Source organism: Caretta caretta, chromosome 4, assembly GCF_965140235.1.
Source record: "Caretta caretta isolate rCarCar2 chromosome 4, rCarCar1.hap1, whole genome shotgun sequence".
Classification (NCBI taxonomy): domain Eukaryota; kingdom Metazoa; phylum Chordata; order Testudines; family Cheloniidae; genus Caretta; species Caretta caretta.
Genome location: NC_134209.1, coordinates 30,668,395 through 30,682,780, shown reverse-complemented (window position 1 = coordinate 30,682,780; position 14,386 = coordinate 30,668,395). Strand labels below are relative to the sequence as shown.

The 14,386-nt window shown below is 42.3% G+C and overlaps 1 protein-coding gene across 1 annotated transcript in view; it reads left to right on the top strand.

The window, feature by feature from the left end:
• Positions 1-6,330: 6,330 nt before the first annotated feature.
• LOC125636250 (broad substrate specificity ATP-binding cassette transporter ABCG2) overlaps positions 6,331-14,386 on the top strand; it is a 45,570-nt gene continuing 37,514 nt past the window's right edge. Inside the window, exons 1-4 of the mRNA XM_048849113.2 lie at positions 6,331-6,618; positions 7,698-7,757; positions 8,347-8,461; positions 13,268-13,420. Coding sequence (XP_048705070.2) covers positions 6,410-6,618; positions 7,698-7,757; positions 8,347-8,461; positions 13,268-13,420 — 537 coding nt within the window. The 5' untranslated portion in view covers positions 6,331-6,409. The remainder of the gene's footprint in view (positions 6,619-7,697; positions 7,758-8,346; positions 8,462-13,267; positions 13,421-14,386) is intronic.

Here is a 14,386-nt window from a genome sequence, read left to right as displayed (position 1 = left end):
AATGTCTCAGACCTTTGTTGTTGACATTAATTCTATTTATATTTTAGCTACTGCTGTTTCCTAAAGTCATGGGGAGAAACCCAGCTACCATGTGTGAGTTCAAACCATACTTATATAACAGATAACATATAATTACAGTGTATTTTCTACAAAGGCATTTATCAAAAGTATGAAGCCATGTTTCATAACTGATTTTCTTAGCCCAGCTGAAGAATCTGTCCTATCTCAGGGCCTCTTCTTCTGCCCCTCCACCCCCACGAACAGGATACAGTTTTGTGGTGACCTAGAATCCTATTTGTGATGTCTCTGACTTCAAGGAATATTTCCAACACATCTCTGAACAACATACTAACCCACAGAGATCTTCCTACCAACACTACAAAAAGAAGGATTCTGGGTGGACTCCTCCTGAAGGTCGAAACAACAGACTGGACTTCTACGTAGAGTGCTTCCGCCGACGTGCACGGGCTGAAATTGTGGAAAAGCAGCATCACTTGCCCCACAACCTCAGCCGTGCAGAACACAATGCCATCCACAGCCTCAGAAACAACTCTGACATCATAATCAAAAAGGCTGACAAAGGAGGTGCTGTTGTCATCATGAATAGGTCGGAATATGAACAAGAGGGTGCTCGGCAGCTCTCCAACACCACTTTCTACAAGCCATTACCCTCTGACCCCACTGAGGGTTACCAAAAGAAACTACACCATCTGCTCAAGAAACTCCCTGAAAAAGCACAAGAACAAATCCGCACAGACACACCCCTGGAATCCCGACCAGGGGTATTCTATCTGCTACCCAAGATCCATAAATCTGGAAATCCTGGACGCCCCATCATCTTAGGCACTGGAACCCTGACAGCAGGATTGTCTGGCTATGGAGACTCCCTCCTCAGGCCCTACGCTACCAGCACTCCCAGCTACCTTCGAGACACCACTGACTTCCTGAGGAAACTACAATCCATCGGTGTCATAAATATAAAGGGAAGGGTAAACTCCTTTGAAATCCCTCCTGGCCAGGGGAAAGCTCCTCTCACCTGTAAAGGGTTAAGAAGCTAAAGGTAACCTCGCTGGCACCTGACCAAAATGACCAATGAGGAGACAAGATACTTTCAAAAGCTGGGAGGAGGGAGAGAAACAAAGGGTCTGTGTCTGTCTATATGCTGGTCTTTGTCGGGGATAGACCAGGAATGGAGTCTTAGAACTTTTAGTAAGTAATCTAGCTAGGTATGTGTTAGATTATGATTTCTTTAAATGGCTGAGAAAAGAATTGTGCTGAATAGAATAACTATTTCTGTCTGTGTATCTTTTTTGTAACTTAAGGTTTTGCCTAGAGGGGTTCTCTATGTTTTTGAATCTAATTACCCTGTAAGATATCTACCATCCTGATTTTACAGGGGGGATTTCTTCATTTCTATTTACTTCTATTTTTATTAAAAGTCTTCTTGTAAGAAACTGAATGCTTTTTCATTGTTCTCAGATCCAAGGGTTTGGGTCTGTGGTCACCTATGCAAATTGGTGAGGCTTTTTATCCAACATTTCCCAGGAAAGGGGGGGTGCAAGTGTTGGGAGGATTATTCATTGTTCTTAAGATCCAAGGGTCTGGGTCTGTAGTCACCTAGGCAAATTGGTGAGGCTTTTTACCAAACCTTGTCCAGGAAGTGGGGTGCAAGGTTTTGGGAAGTATTTTGGGGGGAAGGACGCGTCCAAACAGCTCTTCCCCAGTAACCAGTATTAGTTTGGTGGTGGTAGCGGCCAGTCCAAGGACAACGGGTGGAATATTTTGTACCTTGGGGAAGTTTTGACCTAAGCTGGTAAAGATAAGCTTAGGAGGTTTTTCATGCAGGTCCCCACATCTGTACCCTAGAGTTCAGAGTGGGGGAGGAACCTTGACAATCGGTGATCTTCCTGAAAACACCATCCTGGCCACCATGGATGTAGAAGCCCTCTTCACCAACATTCCACACAAAGATGGACTACAAGCCATCAGGAACAGTATCCCCGATAATGTCACTGCAAACCTGGTGGCTGACCTGTGTGACTTTGTCCTCACCCATAAATATTTCACATTTGGGGACAATGTATACCTTCAAATCAGCGGCACTGCTATGGGCTCCCGCATGGCCCCACAGTATGCCAACATTTTTATGGCTGACTTAGAACAACGCTTCCTCAGCTCTTGTCCCCTAATGCCCCTACTCTACTTGCGCTACATTGATGACATCATCATCTAGACCCATGGAAAAGAAGCCCTTGAGGAATTCCACCATGATTTCAACAATTTCCATCCCACCATCAACCTCAGCCTGGACCAGTCCATGCAAGAGATCCACTTCCTGGACACTATGGTGCTAATAAGCGATGGTCACATAAACACCACTCTATGCTGGAAATCTACTGATCGCTATGCTTACCTACATGCCTCCAGCTTTCATCCAGACCAGACCAGACCAGACCACACGATCCATTGTCTACAGCCAAGCTATGCGATACAACCGCCTTTGCTCCAACCCCTCAGACAGAGACAAACACCTACAAGACCTCTATCAAGCACTCTTACAACTACAATACTCACCTGCTGAAGTGAAGAAACAGATTGACAGAGCCAGAAGAGTACCCAGAAGTCACCTACTACAGGACAGGTCCAACAAAGAAAATAACAGAACACCACTAGCCATCACCTTCAGCCCCCAACTAAAACCTCTCCAACACATCATCAAGGATCTACAACCTATCCTGAAGGACGATCCATCACTCTCACAGATCTTGGGAGATAGGCCAGTCCTTGCTTACAGACAGCCCCCCAGCAACCACACATCACACTACAAAAACACTAACCCAGGAACCTATCCTTGCAACAAAGCCCATTGCCAATTGTGCCCACATATCTATTCAGGGGACACCATCACAGGGCCTAATAACATCAGTCACGCTATCAGATGCTCGATCACCTGCACATCTACCAATGTGATATATGCCATCATGTGCTAGCAATGCCCCTCTGCCATGTACATTGGCCAAACTGGACAGTCTCTACGTAAAAGAATAAATGGACACAAATCAGACATCAAGAATTATAACATTCAAAAACCAGTCGGAGAACACTTCAATCTCTTTGGTCACTCGATTACAGACCTAAAAATGGCAATTCTTCAACAAAAAAAACTTCAGAAACAGACTGCAACGAGAGACTGCTGAATTGGAATTAATTTGCAAACTGGATACAATTAACTTAGGCTTGAATAAAGACTGGGAGTGGATGGGTCATTACACAAAGTAAAACTATTTCCCCCCCCCCCCCCCCACTGTTCCTCAGACGTTCTTGTCAAGTGCTGAAAATGGCCCACCTTGATTATCACTACAAAAAGCTTCCCCCCCCCCCCCGCTCTCCTGCTGGTAATAGCTCACCTTAAGTGACCACTCTCGTTACAGTGTGTATAGTAACACCTATTGTTTCATGTTCTCTGTGTATATAAAATCTCCCCACTGTATTTTCTACTGCATCCATTCAATGAAGTGAGCTGTAGCTCACAAAAGCTTATGCTCAAATAAATTTGTTAGTCTCTAAGGTGCCACAAGTACTCTTTCTTTTTGCAGATACAGACTAAAGTGGCTGCTACTCTGAAACCTGATTTTATAACATAACAGTTTCATATGTTTCATAACACTGTTTCATAACGGTGTCTGATGGATGCTGGTACAATGATGGTTGCTCACTGTTGCACTATCCAATATACTGACATTCTGACTAGCATAGAGATCACACCTGTTTACTTTGTTCAGTCACAGCAAATCATCTCTGGAAAGTACAGTCTTTTAAAAACATATTGTGCATCTATGAATAAGCTGGTTTCTGAATGGTTGAAATTTTATTTTTAACCTTTTTGGGACTTAATGGTCAGTCACACAGCAATGTAAGTGGCTGACACAATTTTCGGGTGGTATAGCTGATTGTTACTTATTCATATTATGTGTGTTTGTTCCATTAATTAAAATATTAAGTGTACCTTTTAACGTTCATTGAACTGATTTCAATAATACTGTGTACTATTTAATTATGTGTTTCCTTCAGACCTTTCACAAAATAAGCTGTTTTGTCAGAATCTCCATTCAGATATCTGAACTGTACAGTTTATGCAAATGATATATTCCTCTATAACAGAAGCAAACTTGTATGTAACATTGATATTTATTATGCAAAGCTTCTAAAAATCATCTATCACAGTCAAGGTAAATTACCATCAAAGTAGCCGATAGCTCACCAATGCTGTGGCCTTAAAATCAGCAGGTTCCTTAGCAAATGACGATGGGTTTGTACCATGCTCATAAATAAAGCTTTTCTCTGACTGTGCTCTTGATTTCAGTGAATTATTTTCCTAGTCCCTCTTTTGTTGTTAGAGCCAACCACTTACACGCGGTTCTTGAAATTGGCCTCACATATCTACAAATGGGTAATATTAAAAGGAGAATATTGGATTTTATTGCACAGCTTTCCAGGATAACCACATAGCTACCCTTGGCAGAATGTATTTCTCTAGATAAAAATACAATTTCAGTGCATGAGACCGATGTTTATTTTTAAACATTGGAGGGGATTTTCTATTTCCATTTGGTCAGTTGCACAGAAGTCCCCGCACTAGCCACACTCGTGCTCTCTTTCTCAGACGCTTTTATGGAGCGGGCCGGGGGGGGGGTCAAAGCGCGCAGAAGCGCGGCTTGGCGCGTAGAGCAAGCCCCGCCCCCCCCCCCCCAGTGCACAGGCAGAGAACAAAGAGCGAGGTGCCTGCGCCCCTGGCCGGGCCGTTGAAACATGCGCGCGCTCCCAGTGGCAGCCGCCAGTGGCTTCCGTTAAAGCCGTTACTCGCTGCACGGGCTGGGGGCGGGGGGCATTACACAGCTGCGCGCGGGCGAGCGGGGCTGCCTGAGAAGTAAGAACGGGGGGAATGGGCAGGCGCGACCCTCCCAAGCCAGGAGTCGCGTCCGGCCCCATCAGCGCGAACCGAGCACCCGCCAGCCTACTTCGCCACGTGCCGGCCCGCGCATCCTCCTCGCCTGCCCATTTGCCGCGCAGGCCAGTGCCGGGGGGGGAGAGGCGCTCCGCTGCCGCAGGGAGGGGCGGACTTGAGTCCGGGAGTGGAGCGGGGCCGGGGTCCAGCAGCAGCTGAAAATCCAAGGAGCACCTACCCCTTGAGCCGGGCAACCTAAGGGTGATGATAACTGTGCTGTGGGGAGAGGGGTTCAACCTCACACCTACACCCCAACCATATGCAACCCTGCGATCTACACCCCACTCAGACATACCTACACCCCCAACCATATACAACCCCCCCACCTACACCCCACTCAGACGCGCCTACACCCCGTCCGCACCACAACCATCTATACACCTACACCCCAACCATATACAACCCCCCACTCTACACCCCACTCATACACACCAACCATATACAACCCCCCCACCTACACCCCACTCAGACGCGCCTACACCCAGTCCGCACCACAACCATCTATACACCTACACCCCAACCATATACAACCCCCCATCTACACCTCACCCAAACCACATACTTCACCCACCCATACACACCTAAACTCACCATCTACACCTACATCCCACCCATACACCTATATCTACCCCATACACATCTAACCCAATCTATACCCCACAAATACATACATCACATGACCCATACACAACGGCACCCCCATTTACACCTACACCCCACCCATACAACCCCCCTATCTACACCCCAACCACATACAAATATCCTTTCAGAGAAGCTATAGAGAAAGTAGATAACTCTCAGTCCCTTTATAGAAATGTTTTTAGTTCTTATTTAAAGTAAAGTTAAGCAGTAGTAAATACTGTGCAAAAAATGGTCTGTATGAAAAGCACTTCAGTCAATACAACATTACAAATATAAATATATACTCAAATTAAATAAATCACTGTAAAACAATTGAGTCTTTATAACTCTTGGTTTGGTTGATTTATTTTTAGCCTCATTACCATTTCTTTACATTGATTTATATAAATCTATAGCCTCCACGTGCAAGCGCTTCCTTCAGCTGGAGGAGGTTCCTGCAGGTGGAGGTGAGTCCTGTCTGCCCTGTGCTCTTGGGAGCCCCAACGCTGAGGGCTTATAGCTGCTAGTCCCTGCTTCAGTCTTAGTATGCTGTGATTGACTGAAATCTTGCTGTTATTGTATAGTTGATTTTTTTTAAAAAAAGAGGAATCAGTAGGATATGAGAGTGTCGTGAATGTTACCATACATGTAGGTTTATCCAACAACAAAACATTAACATTATATTTCAGGTACTTGTTTCTATTGATTTTATATTGTGAATGCACTTATGGTAACTTTTACTATAAATATTTTTGTTATAAACGACAGAAGCATCCTTCCAGAATGACAGAGAACCAGCCACACAGCAGTATTCAGATATCAGAACCAAGTACCAATGGCTTCCCTTGGAAAAAACTGTCCTCTATAGAAAAGCAAAAGTTTCCTGCAGAAGCCACTGTGACCTTTCACAACATCTGCTACAGAGTGAAAGTGAAGAGTGGCTTTTTATGTTGTCAAAAAGCTGTTACTAAAGAAATTTTGAAAGATATCAAGTACGTATTTAAAAAAATATTTAGTGTACGTTAATTTTCTTTTTCATACAAATTAGTCAACAACCTCATGTCAACGTCCATCAGATAGATTCAGGAATGACTGAAGAAATTACTGTAAGAAATACAGTTTTTGAATTCACACTTTGGATGTTAACTTTTGTATTTTATAAAACATAATGTGATATTGATACATTAATACATAAGAGGGTTACAACATCAGTTGTGTGTTATTTAATTTAAACTTAATTCTGTACAAATATATTACTAGTTGGATGCATTATTACTTTTATAAATGTTGTATGATAATTTGAAAAAAAAAGTTAATTATCTGAGCTGGTAGTTTAGAACCCTTATACAGAAGCATTGTTTGCAGCACAGCAAAGAAATCTCAGTTCAGTTGAAATTTGTGATTCATATTGAAACTCTGATGTATTTTTTTTTTAAAAAAAGTAGTACTTGTGGCACCTTAGAGACTAACAAATTTATTAGAGCATAAACTTTCGTGAGCTACAGCTCACTTCATCGGATGCATACAGTGGAAAACCTTATGCTCTAATAAATTTGTTAGTCTCTAAGGTGCCACAAGTACTCCTTTTCTTTTTACAGATACAGACTAACATGGCTGCTACTCTGAAACCTGATGTATTTGAGAGTTTGAAAACCAGTTTGCAGGTGCTTAACTCAAGGCCCATCTTAGTTCTGATGGCAAATAGCTGCCTAGTCAGGTTTGTGTGCAAGTCACCAGTTTGTAGGCACAACTGTAAGTCCGAAGGAAAAATGTGTAAATGTCCATACTAAAGTAGGTATGCAGTTGGACCTGAACTTCGGGAGAAAAAGAGGAGCTTAATGTGGCTTAAAAAAAAAGCCTCTAAAATTGAAATATAATTTTGTATATTTGAAAACTAAAAAATTATAAAAATTTTTTTTTCTAGCAAGTAATTTTATTTCACATAGCTGAGGAACTTCACCAGTTCCCAAAGGATTTTGTTTTACAACAACAGACAAACAAGGCTTTCAAATTAAATGAATTAGTCTACAAATAAAACAGTGACTTCAGGAAATGTTGCTTTTGTTTGCAGTGGGATTATGAGACCTGGCCTTAATGCAATTTTGGGACCCACTGGCAGTGGCAAATCTTCGTAAGTGTTGAAGCAATGAAAGGACTTATTTTACATTATCTGTATTCCTCATGTTGAGAAACCATGCCAAACAGAAAATGTGCCTGCATACTTATAGTATGGATGATTAGGAACACAAGAGCCAAGTGTTCAAAATGGCTTCAACCCAAACTCTTAATTAGTATGTCTCAAACTGTATCTTTATCACCCAAAAGATAACTCAGATTTCCATGCTCAAAAATAAGGTATCTGGAGTTCAGCTACTTGATTTAGGTGTACAAACAGAATCTGTCATATAAATCTAAGTTTTGGAAACTTTTCCAGCTGGCATAAATTACAGCAGCTCATAGGCTGCTCAAACCTTTGCCAGGGCCAGCAAAAAGGCTCCCTAAAAATCAGGGAGCCCTAACCCTGACAGTTCCACCTCTGCTTATTGGGTGAGCAGATCTTGTCACAGGAGACAAACTGACCTTGCATTTCAGCATCAAAATTGCATGTGCAACACATTTTGTTAACTGGATTTGTATGCCAAATTTATCTTCCACCTACTCCACGGTTCAAAGATTTATTCTTCAGAACCCTTTTGGGAGCCTGATTTTTCTTTTTCTAGGCTATTGGATATCTTAGCTGCAAGGAAAGATCCTCACGGACTCTCTGGAGAGATTTTGATAAATGGAGCTCCTCGGCCTGCCAATTTTAAATGCATCTCTGGATATGTGGTACAGGTAAATGAGCCTGCAGTTACTACCTGCCTTTACTGTTTTAACCTCCCTCCAGAGACAGAGAGACAGAGACACAATCTGGATTAAAAATAACCATTAATTGATTCATACAGACCCGTGATGAGAATTATGATATAAAATTTACTGACAAAAGAACCTGATACAAAAATGTAGAAACCAGTGTAGTGTTTCTTACTCCTTTTCTAGTGTCCCAATTTTTGATGATTTTTTTCCTATTGTAAACGAACACCTCATGTGATGTTCGGTAGTTTTTCCATTTTCTACTACACTTTGGTTATTATATTGGATCACCCTGACTGAATTTCACCTGAATTTGAATTTATTTTCATTGGCCTCAAAGACTACAAGAAGATGTTAAAAACAATGAAATCCTTCTCTTATTTTCAACCCAATTGTTATGTTTTTAATTGTTGCTGAAAATTTGCAGGAAAATGACCTGCAGTTGCTGATTGTTTCAGATGTGTCTCCTTTACATTTATTTCAATATTATTTTTATTACAGTATTGTCTTGAGGTGTCAGTCAGGGTAAGGGTCCAACTGTGTTAACTGTGTACAAAATTATCTACATTATACAGTTTTTTCATTTGTCCTGTTATTACTTTTGTATTCAGATTTCTGCTTTGCTCTTTTTGCCTCCAAGTGCAATATCCTAGAGAGAGCTTAGGATATGTCCACACTGCTACTGGGAACAAGCCTCCTAGCTAGCTTCACTCAAGTTAGTGTGCTAAAATAGCAGTGTGGATGTTGCAGCTCTGGACGAGATTCAGACTAGTCACTTCAGTTCAGACTGAGAGGGTCAGGTGATCTTGAAAGCCTGAGCTGCAATGTCCACACTACTATTTTTAGCACAGTAGTTTGAGCAGAGTTAGCTGTCTGTCTGTCTACCCTGACTGGGAAGCTCACTTCCAGCTGCAGTGTAGACATAGCTTTTCAGGTCTAGTTATGAGGAGAGGGAGTGTGACTTGTTGTAGGGACCGTCCAGAGTAGGGACCATATTGGAGTTATAGTTGACTAATTATTCCCAGTAAATTTGGGGAGGGGGGGGTGTGGAGGGCTGACGGGCTGGCTTGTGGAAGAGTAGCAGCAGATTATGGATCAGCCATTTATGACCAAAAACTAGCTTTGAAAGCTTGTAAGTTATCTGAATTTTCTTATTTAAAAAAATTATTGATCTTAAAGAGACTTAAAATTCAGCAAACTCCTGGAGTCTTATTTGAGAGACCACCATTTAAAAAGACTTTGTCATATAGTTCAGGCTCCAACTGTTCGCTATCTTAAATCTGAACATTATCCTATCTAGCTAAAATACCATCTGTATACTACGTGCCAGATTGTGGGCCCAGATATAAAGGTGTAAACCAGAGTAACTCCATTAAAATCCATTAAGTTATTTTGACCAATGCTACAGCGATCAGAAAATGGTTCTACATACTTTACCTTTTCTGAGAAATTACTCCTCCCAGAGTCAACATTAATGTGGGATCAGCACAAAACCAATGTTTTGTACCCCATCTTTCCTATGCTTCTCCACGTGGGGCTTGTTCCATGGACATTCCTCCATCTTTTCAGCTGATATGATTTGGCGCTAGCCAGCTGGCCTTTTCCATCTTTGGGGAGCTGCCACAGAGGACCACTCTCTCCCGCAATTCCAAACTAGGTACCATAATCTTTTAGGGAAAGACTACTGCCCTCCCCTCACTTTGCAGAGATTAGGTCCAGCTGGCAAACGGAGTCAGCTGGGCTCTGACTTTATAGGCAGAGCGCAGGAAAACTCCATATCCAGTGGACATCATTTCCCTTCCCTGGTGAATCCATACTATGTATAGCCTTTGATTCATCAGCACAATGCATTGCCACTCTTGGGGGCGGCACTTCCTATCCTGGAGAATACCTGCCAGACATGGTCTTGGATTCCCTAACATGGTGAAACTTCATCCATTCAGAGGATGGACTTTCCCTGTCCTGGGGTTTCCCACGGCCATACTGGATCAGACCAAAGGTCCGTCTAGCCCAGTATCCGGTCTTCTGACAGTGGCCAATGCTAGGTGCTTCAAAGGGAATGAACAGAACAAGTAATCATCAAGTGATCCATCCCCTGTTGCCCATTCCCAGCTTCTGGAAAACAAGCTAGGGACACCATCCCTGCCCATCTTGGCTAATAGCCAATGATAGACCTATCCTCCATGAATTTATCTAGTTCTTTTTTGAACCCTCTTATAGTCTTGGCCTTCACAGCATCCTCCGGCAAGGAGTTCCACAGGTTGACGGTGCGTTGTGTGAAAAAATACTTCCTTTTGTTTGTTTTAAACCTGCTGCCTATTAGTTTCATTTGCTGGCCCTAGTTCTTGTGTTATAAGAAGGAGTAAATAACACTTCCTTATTTACATTCTTCACACCAGTCATGATTTTACAGACCGCTATCATATCCCCCCCACCCCAAACGTGGTTTTAGATTATCTAGCACTGGGAATCCAATCCACTAAGGGTTTGGGCTTTTATTTCGTGAGAGGTTCCCACAGACAGGCATTCTCCAGCACAAGGAAACAGACCACTAGATGTTGGGACTTCTCTGTGCTGGGGAATCTCCCGAGTTCATGGGCATGAAATCCCTCAGCACAGATAACACCGTGAGAAGTTAAACAATGTTAATAAGATTTCAAAAGTAAAGAGAGCATTTAATTATAAAGGATGAGGCATAAATCTGAAAAGACGTTGCTTGTTGATGGAAAAGCTCTGTTGGACTCTTGCATCACAGGTATCATATTTGTGAACTTTGGTCTTGTGTAGTTTTCCTTTCCTGCAGAAGTTAATCCTTATTCTTTACAATACTGTAACATGGTATAAATAAAGGAAAATTTAAGCCTCACCTCAGTCTCTGGAAAAATCATGGAGCAGGTCCTCAAGGAATCAATTCTGAAACACTTAGCGGAGAGGAAAGTGATCAGGAACAGTCAGCATGGATTCACCAAGGGCAAGTCATGCCTGACTAATCTAATTGCCTTCTATGATGAGATAACTGGCTCTGTGGATGCGGGGAAAGTGGTGGATGTGTTGTTCCTTGACTTTAGCAAAGCTTTTGACATGCTCTCCCACACTATTCTTGCCAGCAAGTTAAAGAAGTATGGGCTGGATGAATGGACTATAAGGTGGGCAGAAAGTTGGCTAGATTGTCGGGCTCAACGGGTAGCGATCAATGGCTCCATGTCTAGTTGGCAGCCGGTATCAAGTGGAGTGCCCCAAGGGTCGGTCCTCGGGCCGGTTTTGTTCAATATCTTCATAAATTATCTGGAGGATGGTGTGGATTGCACCCTCAGCAAGTTTGCAGATGACACTAAACTGGGAGGAGAGGTAGATACGCTGGATGGTTGGGATAGGATACAGAGGGACCTAGACAAATTAGAGGATTGGGCCAAAAGAAATCTGATGAGGTTCAACAAGGACAAGTGCAGAGTCCTGCACTTAAGACTGAAGAATCCCATGCACCGTTACAGACTAGGGATCGAATGGCTAGGCAGCAGTTCTGCAGAAAAGGACCTAGGGGTTACAGTGGACGAGAAGCTGGATATGAGTCAACAGTGTGCCCTTGTTGCCAAGAAGGCCAATGGCATTTTGGGATGTATAAGTAGGGGCATTGCCAGCAGATCGAGGGACGTGATCGTTCCCCTCTATTCGACATTGGTGAGGCCTCGTCTGGAGTACTGAGTCCAGTTTTGGGCCTCACACTACAAGAAAGATGTGGAAAAATTGGAAAGAGTCCAGCGGAGGGCAACAAAAATGATTAGGGGACTGGAACACATGACTTATGAGGAGAGGCTGATTGTTTAGTCTGCGGAAGAGAAGAATGAGGGGGGATTTGATAGCTGCTTTCAACTATCTGAAAGGGGGTTCCAAAGAGGATGGATCTAGACTGTTCTCAGTGGTAGCAGATGACAGAATAAGGAGTAATGGTCTCAAGTTGCAGTGGGGGAGGTTTAGGTTGGATATTAGGAAAAACTTTTCACATAGCAAGTCTCTGAGTGTGACCCCCCTTATAAATTAAAAACACTTTTTTATATATTTAACACCATTATAAATGCTGGAGGCAAAGCGGGGTTTGGGGTGGAGGCTGGCAGCTCGCGGCCCCCCATATAATAACCTCATGACGCTCTGAGGGGTCCTGACCCCTAGTTTGAGAACCCCTGCTGTAGAGTCAGTGGTTGGCATGCAAGAAAGTACATAGGAAAACATGCAGAGGGACATCGTGACTACAGGGGTACTGGAACAGTTTGTATAGCCGGGGGCTGAGAGCCATTGAACCAAACTGTAAAGCCTGTTTATAATGGAAACTGCTTCAAGCCAGGGGGTGCTACCGCACCCCTAGTTCCAGCACCTATGTTTGACCAGTACAGTTATGCCAGTAATTTAATAGATAGAGGGTTGAATCCTGCAGTCCTCACTCAGGCAAAATTCCTATTTAAGTTTTGATGAGATAAGGACTGCACATTTGATCCATAGATAAATAGGGCCCTAACTTTCAAACAAAAGTAATTTTACTCACGTAAGTAGTTAGTGGAAATCCCCTTAGCACTAGGAGAGTGGTGAAACACCGGAATGCGTTACCTAGGGAGGTGGTGGAATCTCCTTCCTTAGAAGTTTTTAAGGTAAGGCTTGACAAAGCCCTGGCGGGGATGATTTAGTTGGGGATTGGTCCTGCTTTGAGCAGGGGGTTGGACTTATGACCTCCTGAGGTCCCTTCCAAATTCATATTCTATGATTCTAAAACTTGCTAATATTTTTGTGTCTTGTAAGAATGATGTGGTTATGGGGACCCTGACAGTGAGAGAAAATTTTGAGTTCTCAGCTGCACTCCGTTTGCCAAGTACTGTGGCTGAACAGGAAAAGAAGGAACGAGTGAACCAAATCATCAGGGAACTGGATTTGGCCAAAGTGGCAGATTCCAAGGTAACTACACATGGCATAGCATGACATGGTATTTAATATTACCAAACAAAAAGCTAAGGTATGAGAAAGTTAGCACTGTAATTACATAACATTTAACTAACAAACAAAACCTCATTAGAATGTTGTAGTTACAATCAACAAACATTTGAAAAGCAGGAAATTCAGAGTTAAGACTACCTTAATGTATACATCTACTCTGAAAAGAAGCTTGAAAAATGGCATTGTGATGTTCTATACATAGTATCTCAGTGATTTCTATATCAAATGTGTTCAATTTAAAAAGTGTTTTTTCTAACTTCCATCTCTGTAGTTAAACCCTGGGTTCTGTAGATGAAGCTGAGTTCTTTCTTTCGAGCACATTATCACCAATAATAAAGATACTGCATATCAAATGATGCCTTTTGATACTTCTGTAATCTCATTCAGTGAATGGGGGATGTACAGATGTCACGGATTGGTTGAGCAAATGGAAGTTAGTAAATAATTCTGTTAAAAGAACAGATGACATCTCAGTCTCTCTCATCGGAGTAAAAAGCAGTACAAATTATTTTTGTCCTGAAAGTAACCAGATATGACTTTGCATACATGCAGGGAGCAGATCTTTTGACTTAGAAAGTGCATTTTTACATATTCACTTTTCAGAATAGAACTGCACTTTGCTCCCCGACATCCCACCATTTGTGGCACCATTCACACACTGTAAATATGGGTCTATATGTATTTTTTTTAATCCTGAGGTGCTTAGAAGTCCTGGGGATTAACAGCATAGAGACAGATTTTTCTTGTTTTAAATTTACAGCCTTCTAATAAGGCGCTTTTTAAAAAGCTACCTAAATTTACAATCTTAACTTGATCTTAATGGATTTTTTTGTTAGAAAACTGGTTCATTTTTGAAGCATTGCTATAATTTCATCTCTTAATCATGTGAATGTTTTTGTTTCATGTAAATATTTCTGATCTAACACC